The sequence below is a fragment of the Hemiscyllium ocellatum genome, chromosome 46 (genome assembly GCF_020745735.1).
Source record: "Hemiscyllium ocellatum isolate sHemOce1 chromosome 46, sHemOce1.pat.X.cur, whole genome shotgun sequence".
NCBI classification, from domain to species: Eukaryota; Metazoa; Chordata; class Chondrichthyes; order Orectolobiformes; family Hemiscylliidae; genus Hemiscyllium; species Hemiscyllium ocellatum.
Genome location: NC_083446.1, coordinates 8,314,162 through 8,324,706, shown reverse-complemented (window position 1 = coordinate 8,324,706; position 10,545 = coordinate 8,314,162). Strand labels below are relative to the sequence as shown.

The 10,545-nt window shown below is 47.7% G+C and overlaps 1 protein-coding gene across 1 annotated transcript in view; it reads right to left on the bottom strand.

Annotated features, from left to right (window-relative positions):
* The window catches only part of LOC132836189 (neurexin-2-like), a 1,025,492-nt gene that overhangs the window by 743,714 nt on the left and 271,233 nt on the right, over positions 1-10,545 (bottom strand). Inside the window, exon 8 of the mRNA XM_060855516.1 lies at positions 567-868. Within this exon, the coding sequence (XP_060711499.1) occupies positions 567-868 (302 nt within the window). The remainder of the gene's footprint in view (positions 1-566; positions 869-10,545) is intronic.

Here is a 10,545-nt window from a genome sequence, read left to right as displayed (position 1 = left end):
ATAGGAAGGGTTTGGAGTGATGTGGGGGTCAAGAGTGTGGCGCTGGAAAAGCACAGCAGGTCAGGCAGCATCCGAGGAGCAGGAAAACCGACGTTCCGGGCAGGAGCCCTTCATCAACAGATTCCTGTTGAAGGGCTCCTGCCCGAAACACGGAACCTCCTGCGCCTCGGATGCTGCCTGACCTGCTGTGCTTTTCCAGCACCCCGCTCTCTCACTCGAATCTGATCTCCAGCATCTGCAGTTCCTCGCTTTCTCCTTTGGAGGGATATGGGCCAAGCGTTGGCAAATGGGACCGGATTAACTTTAGGACGGTCAGGGACGGGTTGGACCAAAGGGTCTGTCTCCCGTGCTGCACGACTCCCCCTGGGAAAGTGGCCCTCCCTCCCCTCCCCCCCTTCAGCGGGGCGTCCATCGAATGCCCCTCCCGACCCCCGCCGATACGGGGAGGAACAACTTGCGCCGAGCAGGGGGTCCCAGCGAGACCTCCCCCTGCTGTCTGTCTCCCCTCCCCCCCGCAGCCCCCCCCCCCCCCCGAGAGAGAGAGGGCTCGGCCACGCGGTCATTACCTGACGGAGGTTGCGGGTGACCCGGACGTCGTGCCAGCCGTTGTCATTGAACTTGCCGTTGACCGGCTCCACCAGGGCCTCGAAGGCCCCCGAGCCCAGGTTGATGACCAACGAGACGGCGCCATTCTTCAGCGCCAGGTTGACGTAGTCGGCCGACTTGCCCGTGTGCAGGATGAGGCCGTTGCGCTGCAGGGTCCGGAAGGAGAGGGTGATCTCATCGCTGCTGCTCTGGATGGGGTTGTGCGAGAGGTCGTAGCAGAAGAACTCCGTGCCCTTGAAGGTGGCTACAGACTCTTCCTTCGCTGCCGAGGGGTGGGGGGGAGCGGGGCGGGAGAGAAAGACAGACCGTTAGACAGCTGGCATACACCAGGGAGGAAGGGGGAGCTGGAGAAGCGCAGGGGGTGTTCAGGCTGTCCTGACCCAGCGTCTCGGTCCAATACTCCAAAGCTCTGCCCTGCTTTACCAGCTCTGCATCTGACTTACAACACCTGCCTGTCCTTGCTGTCTATCAGGGTAAAGGGAGCTGGGTTATACCGGGTATTGTAATGTCACCATGCACCAGAACAGTGTCAAGGAAGTCTCCTCCAAGCATGAAACCAATCCGTAAACCTAACATTAACCTTAATCCTAACCCCATCTTGAACCGTAACTCTAATCCTAACCCTAATTCAAAACCCTAACCTTAGTCTTAAACTTAACCCTAACCCGAACCCAGCCCTTAACCCTAACCTGAACCTTAACCCTAACCTGAACCTTAATCCTAAACCTGAACTTAATCCTAAACCTAACTTTAACCCAAACCTGAACCTTAAACTTAACCTTAAACCGAACCTTAACTCTAATTCTACCCCGAACCTTAATTCCAACTCAAACCTTAACCTTAGCCCTAACCCTAAACCTAACGGTAACCCTATACCTAACCTTAACCCTAACCTGAATCCCAACCCAAACCTTAACTCTAATCCTAACCTTAACTCATAATCCGATCCTGAAATTAATCTTAACCTCAACCCTAACACTAACCCAAAACTTAACCATAACCTGAACCTTAAACCTAACATGAAATTTAATCTTAACAATAACCCTAAACCTAACCTCAACCCTAATCCTAACCTCAACCTTAACTGTAACCTCAACCCTAACCCTAACCCAAACCTTAACCCTTACCCAAACCTTAACCCTAACCCTAAAACTAGCCTTAACCCTAAACCTAACCTTAACCTCAACCCTAACCTTAAACTTAACTCTACTCCAATTCCTAACCCTGACTCTAACCTAAACCTAACCTTCACCCTAAACCTAACATTAACCCTAATCCTACTCCAATCCCTAACCCTGACTCTAATTGAAGCCTAGCCTTAACCCGATCCTTAATCGACTCCTTAATCCTAACCCTTCCAGACTCTAACCCTCTCTCCCAATAACAGCTCCTCACTGAGAAGCTGTCTCTATGATACATCTCTCACCGTAACAAAACATCATTTCATTGCAGGCAGTTACAGAAACGGTTCGCGAGGATGATCCTTGGTCTGGAGGGATTGTCTCATGAACAAACGTTAAACAGGTTGGGACTCTATCCACTGCAGTTGAGAAAGATGGGAGGTGATCTCTTATTGAGGGGGTTGTCAGGGTCAATGCTGAGAGGGTGTTTCCCCCCTTCATGGGGGAACTCTAGGTCCAGAGGACACAGTCTCGGAATAAAGGGGCACCGATTTAAGGAGGAATTTCTTCTGTCAGAGGTTTGTGAATCTTTGTAACTCAGGGAGCTGTAGAGGGGGCAGACTCTGTGTGTATATTTAAGGCTGAGACAGATAGATTCCATTTTGGACCTGAAAAATTAACCAGACCAAACCCCCCCTCCACCAAAGTATTTTAAAAAGGGAGCTGAGATCCTAACTTTTCCTTATTTTTAAGGCAAGTGTGTTCCAGATGTAATTTGTCTGATCGAATTATGTTAAATAAAACACAATTTATTAAAACACTGTAGTTAAAATCCAAACAGAATAAAGAGCAATTTACAACAACCTATTGGAAAACTTAACCCAATAATAGATACAACAACTATTACTAATTAATGGTTCCAACATAGTAACATCCCATAAGCGCACCCTTTGGTGAAAAGGCAAATTCAGAAAAACAGATCTTGTCTCATACGCAATCCAGCAAGCTAGGAAGAGAAATCCCAGCATCTGGCTGTAATCGAGAGAGGGGGAAAATAACTTTTAAGCCCACAACAGCAACCACGTAAAACTAAACCTAAAAACAAAAACTAGAAATCCTGATTCAGTGAGAGCTGGCCACACCCAGCCAGGCCGCTTCTATTGTTCAAACATTTTTTAAAAAAACAAGAACTGATTTACAAGGATGTTGCCAGGGTTGGAGGGTTTGATTGACAGGGAGAGGCTGAATAGGCTGGGGCTGTTTTCCCTGGAGTGTTGGAGGCTGATGGGGTGACCTGATAGAGGTTTATAAAATCATGAGGGGCATGGATAGGGTAAATAGACAAAGTCTTTTCCCAGGAGTCGGGAAGTCCAGAACTAGAGGGGCATGGGTTTAGGGTGAGAGGGGAAAGATATAAAAGGAACCTGGGACTGTATTCCCTGGAGGCTGAGGGGGTGACCTTATCGAGGTATATAAAATCATGAGGGGGCACGGATAAGGTAAATAGATTCCCTGGGTGGGGGAGTGCAGAACTAGAGGGCAGAGGTTTAGGGTGACAGGGGAAAGATATAAAAGGGACCTAAGGGCCAACTTTTTCACTAGGAGGGTGGTGCGTGTATGGAATGAGCTGCTGGAGGAAGTGGTGGAGGCTGGTACAATGACAACATTTAAAAGGCATCTGGATGGGGACATGAATAGGAAGGGTTTGGATGGATATGGGCCGGGTGCTGGCAGGTGGGACTAGCTTGGGTTGGGCCGAAGGGTCTGTTTCCGTGCTGTACATCTCCACGATTCTAAGCTGTTTACTCCATTGCGTTGAGCCACTGCTCAGTATGTCTGTGTGACAAACCCCCTTCAACAAAAAACATCCAGGGTGAAATAACCACTTAAACCTGGAGCATCGTCACACTCTACTCTCTCTCTCTCTCCACAGGTGCTGCCAGATGTTTTCCAGCCATTTCTGTTTCTGTTTTTGACTCCCAGCATCCACAGTCCTATGTCTCTTTCCTAGCCGGATTCCCGATCTGTTGGGGAATCAAGGGAAAACGGATGCGAGGGATGACGGAGCAGAAATAGAGGGGCTGAATGGCCAACTTCTGCCTCAATCCCTTAGGATGTGATGGTCAAAAATCCCCATCGCTAACGAGGCGCCCTCCGTGATGCAGTGCCGTGCAAATCACTGACCCTGACGCCTTTCATTTGCATAGCGCCCAGGAAGGGAACAGCCTTTCTAAGGGAGGCAGATAATGGCCCGTTTCCCTCCCTGTCAGTGTGCAATCTCTCGAATCTCACACCGACACGCAAATTAATTCCCCATCACCCGGCAGGGCCTAATAACCGGTAAATGATCATTCATGCCAAGTGGCTTATAATTTTTCCTGATAATCATGGTTCCTGTTCTGAAAGATAGTAGATTAGCGCTATTTTTACATTTCCAAGGGAGCTGCAATTAAATCTGATTAACAATTCGACAATTATCACCTTATCGAAAGCGAGTTTTCAACTTGCAAATATTGAACTTGCAGAGGAGCACAGGGCCCACAAGATAAACGCTTCGTACCACAGAGGCCCGGGGAAGATTTAACACCGCACCCCCTTAATTGCTTTCCGTTAGCACTCAGAATTGTACTCCAGGGAATTTACAGCCCATTGATTCTGATTTCCATCTTCTCAGTTCTCTCTGCAATCTCTGTTTTTCTGTAGTTTTTTGACATGATTTCTCCCTAATACCCGCACTCCTCCCCTCTCTCTGTCTGGCCCTCTCTCTCTCTCTATCTCTGGTACTTCCACTTCCTTTATCTTCAGAACCACCTCTCCGCTCTGTCTCTCTCTCTCTGTCCATCCCTTCTCTCTCTCTCCTTGTGATTCTGTAATTCCAGTGCTTGCTTCATCTCTGCTCTCTCTGTCTGGCCCTTGTCTCTGTATGTCTGAGTTCTCTAGATCCCACTGTTTCCTTTATCTCCAGAACCAGCCTGTTCTCTCTGTCCAAACCTTCTCTCTCTCTACGTGATTCCACAATCTCTGTGCTTTCTTTATCTCTGCACTTTTCCACACTCTTTGTCTGGCTAATCTCTCTCTCTCTGGTTTCAAATTTAGAAACTCTCTCTCTGCTGCCTATGTCTCCTCTATACTCTCTGTTTGTTTTCTCTCTCTCACTCTCTCTCTCTATCGCTGGGTTGTCTATCTCTCTCTTTGTTTCCTCAATCTCCAGAACCAGTCTGCACTCACCCTGTCATTTCTCTTTCTCTCTCTCCCTTGTTTCTCAATCTCTGTGCTGCCTTTATCTTCAAACCCAGTTTACTCTCACTCTGTCCATCCCCTCTCTCTCTCTCTCTCTGTTATTCCTCAATCTCTGTGCTGCCTTTATTTTCAAACGCAGTTTACTCTCACTCTGTCCATCCCCCCTCCCTCTCTCTCTCTCTCTGTCGCACTCTCTGTGATTCCTCAGTCCCTGTGCTGCCTTTATATCCTCCATTCTGTCTGTCCCTTCTCTCTCTGGTCCCTCAACTTCCTTTATTTCCAGAGCCAGTCTTCCCTCTCTCTCTGTCTGGCCCTTCTCTCTCCTTCTATTTTCTCAATCTCCATGCTTCCTTTAGCTCTGCACTCCTCCGTGCTCTCCATCTGGCCTCTCTCTCTCTCTCTCTCGAGTTTCTCAGTCACTGTGTTTCCTTTATCTCCAAACCAAGTCTGCTCTCATCTGTCCATCCCTTCTCTCTCTCTTTCTGCCTCTCCTTCTCTCTCTCTGTCACTCCCTGCTTTTCTCTCTCTCTCTTTCACCCCATCTCTTCGTCTCTCTCTCTCTCTCTCCATCTCTCTCCCCATCTCTGTCCCCATCTCTTTCTCTCCCCCATCTATCTACCCCCATCTCTCTATATTTCTCTCTGTTTCTCTCTCTCCAGCTCTGTCTCTCCCTCTCTCCGTCACTCTCTCTCTCTACACCTCTCTTCATCTCCTTCTCTCTCTCTCCATCTCCCTCTCTCTCTCTCTCCATCTACACCTCTCTCTCTTTCTCCCTCTCTCACACCTCCCCATCTCTCTCTCCAGCTCTCTCTTTCTCTGTCTCTCTCTCCATCTGCCTCTCTCTCTCTCCATCTACACCTCTTTCTTTCTCTCTCCGTCTCTCTCTCTCTCTCTCCCCATTTCTCTCTCTCTTCCCCCCATTGCTATCTCCATCTCTCTCTTTCTCTGTCTGTCTCTCTCCATCTCCTCTCTCTCTCCATCATCCTCTCTCTCTCTCTCTCTCTCTCTCTCTCTCCATCTCCCTCTCTCTCTCTCTGCAGTTTCTCTATGCTTTCTTTATCTTCAGGACCCAGTCTGCTCTCTCTCTGATGCCCGGCTCTCCTGCTCATTCTCTGTCTCTGTATCTCTGCTTTATCTTGGAGGGAGTGAGGATCTGGAATGTCTTCCCTCCAAAGCACCATTCCAAGTCCGGCCTGCATTTCCTCGAATCTGATGTGGTCTGCTCCTCATGGGAGAGACTGTACGGTAACTCGGAGACCGGTTCCGGGAACACCTCTGGTCCCTACTCTCCAATCGACCCCACCTTCCAGTTCAGCACCCCCTCCCACTCCAACCCCCACTCCATGATATGTCCATCCTGGGCCTCCTCCACCTTCAACACAAGGCCCCAGGCAAACTGAAGGAGGAACACCTCAACTTCCAAACTCGGGAGCTTACAACCGCAAGGCCTCGACGTAGAATTCTAAATCTCCCCAACCCCCATCCCGGGATTGGACCTCTCCCCTCTCCGTCCCAACTCCTTGGCCTGACCCTACCTGTCCGTCTTCCTTCCCACTGACCTATCAGAGCCAGCTCCTACCTGCACCGCCCATCCACCCGGCCTCTCCCCCAGGCCCGGATCCGGATTTGGGACCAGGCCGTGCCGATGGGGGCCCAGACTCATGCCGTGGACAGCGGTTGAAAATGGCGCCTGGTTCCCGACCGTACGTCGCGTGAGGGAATCTGCCCGTCTGTACTCGGTTTGGGCCCGACGTATGACTCCAGACCCCACAGCGACGCGGTCGGAAATGTCCCTGCCAGGCCTTCTCTCCCACTGACGAAACGTTCCCCCGCTCCGGGAAGGGGCAAAGGGATGTTGCGTCCGGGCGGGAGCGGGGCCCTGGATTCCCCAAGTAAATTCTATTGGCGTCCCGTGCCCGAGCCCTGGATTCTCAAGGATGGATTCTCGGTATGGAGCCCGTTCGGACAATGGACGCTCCTCGGGATGGGCCGAACGGCCTCTTTCTGCCTGGAGAGATCCTGTATGGTTCTAAAGGCAGGGTTCCAAAGGTTCACAAGTCCCTGAGTGAAGACATAATTCTGCCTCATAGGCCACAGCATAAACACAGGAAAAGGAGTAGGCCATTCAAGTTTACCACATCATTCAATAGGACGGTGGGTGAACCATCCAACATAGTCCCCTGTTCCGGCCTTCTACTCCACACCCCTTTGATCCCTTTAGCCCCGAGAACTATATCCAACTCCTTCTGGCAAACATTCGACGTTTCGGCCTCCAGCCCTTTCGGTGACGGTGAACCCCACAGGCTCTCCCTGAGGTGAAGATTTCTTTCAAAATCCACTCCGAGCCCCCCCCCCCTCCTCCAATCCCGACGTGGAAACGTCCCTTCAGCGTCAAAATCCCTGGAATTCCCTCCCTGAGGGCGGTGGAGGGGAGGGGTCGGCGCGCAGCAGGTCCAACAGGGCAACCCAGCCTCACCAGGGACGGGAGCCAACACAGGTCGGGCCCATGGATGAAGCGCAAAGGTCTGCGATCGGGTGACGTCTGGACGCAGGAGGACAGAGTGGGGGATGGGGCTCGAGGTCGGCGCGTTAGCTGGGGAGGTTAAAGTCTGTTCCCGCTCCCTTCTGTGTCTCCGACTGCAAGATCTACCTGGCTATCCAACCGTCGCCAGGGCAACACGTCTGCAAAGTGGCAGATGGGAAGCAGCTACGCATCAGGGTCTTTATGACTTGACGATGCTATTGAGGGCCGTAACACTTATTCCTCATCTCATCGTGCTCGTTCAGGCCATCCTAAGCCATCCTGCGGCGGGAGGTGTCAAACAGAGGAAAGCTCCTGACATGAATCGATTCGGATTTTTTTCTAACCACCGAGTTAATATCGTTCTCCATGTGCGTGAACAATTTCGTTAAAAGCAACCAGACGATGTGTTGTGATAATTCCAGGATTTGACACGCATTGGGAAGGAGCCAGTGCTAATAGTGGCACAGTCACCGACGCTCAGTAGCAAGCAGTGTGTCCCAGCTACAAGATGCACTGCAGCAACTCCCCGAGGGTCCCCAAACAGCACCTTCCAAACCCAGCACCACTTCCATCTCACAGAACAACTACAGCAGTGTGTACCATCTACAAGATGCACTGTAGAAATTCACTCAAGATCCCCCAAACAGCACCTTCCAAACCCAGCACCACTTCCATCTCACAGAACGAGTAAAGCAGTGTGCACCATCTACAAGGTGCACTGTAGAAATTCACTCAAAATCCCTCAAACAGCACCTTCCAAACCCACCACCACTTCCATCTAGAAGGACAAGGGGCAGCTGATAGATGGGATCCCCACCCCCTCCGCAAGTTCCCATCGCTCCCCATCCCGATTTGGGAATATATTGGCCTTTCCTTGGGTCAGGATCCTGGAGCTCCCTCCCCCAGTGCATTGTGGGTCTGACCCACAGCACATGGACTGCAGCGGTTCAAGATGGCCGCTCACCCCCCCACCTTCTCAAGGGAGGCAACTAGGGACAGGGGGGTGATTAATGCTGGGCCCGGCCAGAGGCGTCCACATCCCACAAAATAAATTTTAAAACAAGATAGCAATCGAGAGGCAAGTTACTGCAGATGCTGGAATCGGTACTGAAAATAACAAAGTGTTGGAAATCACTGCGGGGGTCAGGCAGCATCCGTGAGATAGATAGATGAGAGAGAGAGAGAGAGAGAGAGAAAGAGAGAGAGAAAGAGAGAGAGAAAGAGAAAGAGAGAGAGAGAAAGAGAGAGAGAGAGAGAGAGAGAAAGTTCAAATCCAGATGACTCTTCATCAGAGCTAACCTGTTGTGATTTCTCGTAACCAAAAGGACATTGCTGGAAACGTGGATAAGTGTGAGGTTATCTATTTGGGTTGGAGGGACAGAGATACAACTCATCATGTAAACAGAGAAAAACTTTAGAATATTTCGATTAGATGTCCGTGTGCAACAAAAATCACAGAACACCCAGGATGTAGATACCGCAGGTAATAAGGAACGAAGATGGAATTTATTGCTAAAGGTCTAAAAGAGAGGGAAATGTTGCTGAAACTGTAGAAGACATTCATGGGGCCATAGCTGGAGTATTGTGTACAGTCTCGGTCCCCTCACTCGAGGAGGGATGGAGTGAGCAGTTCAGAAAAGGGTCACTCGATTCGATCCCAGAGACGAGGGGAGTTGGTCTCATGAAGGGAGATGGAGCAGCTCAGGCCGATACTCTGTGGAGTTGGGAGGATCGAGAGGAGATCTAATGGAGCTCTGTACAACGCTGAAGGAGGGTGGGATTGACAAATAGAGAGGGTGTTTCCTCATGGGGAGGGAGGCAATCTAGAACGAGAGGCTATCGTTTCAGGATAAGGGGAAGGGAGCAGATTTAACCCAGCGATAAGGAGGAATGGCTTCTCTCTAAGGTGGTGGGGAATTGAGGAGGCAGGGGAGGGGGGAGAGGGCACGGTGGGGGGACACTGGATAAACTTTAAGGCAGCAGTCGGCTGAGGGGGAGGAAGAATGCCTTCCTGCCCTGGTTTGGGCCTTCCTTCCAAGGTTAAGGAGAATCCAAGTCATTGGGGAGGGAGGGGAAAGCCCAGGGAGGGAAAAGGCCAGAGAGAATCTGAACAAAACATAAAAGTGACCAGATGCGGTTGGCTGGCTCTGTGACGATGGTCATGGTCCACAAGGAAGCAGCAGTGGATTAGCAGGCTTTTCAAACAAGACAAAGCCGAACAGAGTCAGGCTGATCATCGGTTGGCATCAGTATTTGGCTAACAATTCTCAGATGTCTCTGTGGCAAAGTGAATTCCAGTTAGCAGGTACCTTCTTATTTTCACTTTTATTTTCATCATCACTTCTATTTTTATTTTTAATTTTGTTTAAAATTTTAATTTTAGTTGAAATGTTATTTTTCTTTGTAATTTTAATTTCTTTTTAATTTTAGTTTAAATGTTATTTTATTATCTCTTCTATTTTTAGTTTTAATTTTACTTTAAAATTTAATTTCAGTTGAAATTTTATTTTTATTTTTAATTTTAATTTCAGTTGAAATTTTATTTTTATTTTCAATTTTAATTTCTTTATAATTTTTAATTTTAGTTTAAATGCTACTTTTATTCTCAATTTTATTTTTAATTTTATTTTAAATCTTAATTTTAGTTTAAATTTTATTTTTATTTTCACTTATATTTTTACTTTTAATTTTACTTAAAATTTTAATTTTAGTTGAAATTTTATTTTTATTTTAAATTTTTATTTCTTTTTAACTTTTAATTTTAGTTTAAATGCTATTTTTATTATCAAAACTAGTTTTAATTTTATTTTAAATCTTAATTCTAGTTTAATGTTACTTTTAATATCACTTTTATTTTTAATTTTATTTTAAATCTTAATTTTGGCTTAAATTTTATTTTTCTTATCACTTCTATTTTTATTTCTAATTTTATTTTAAATTTTAATTTCAGTTCAAATTTTATTTTTAATTTTAATTTCTTTTTAACTTTTAATTGTAGTTTAAATTTTATTTTTAATATCACTTTTATTTTTAATTATATTTTAAATCTTAATT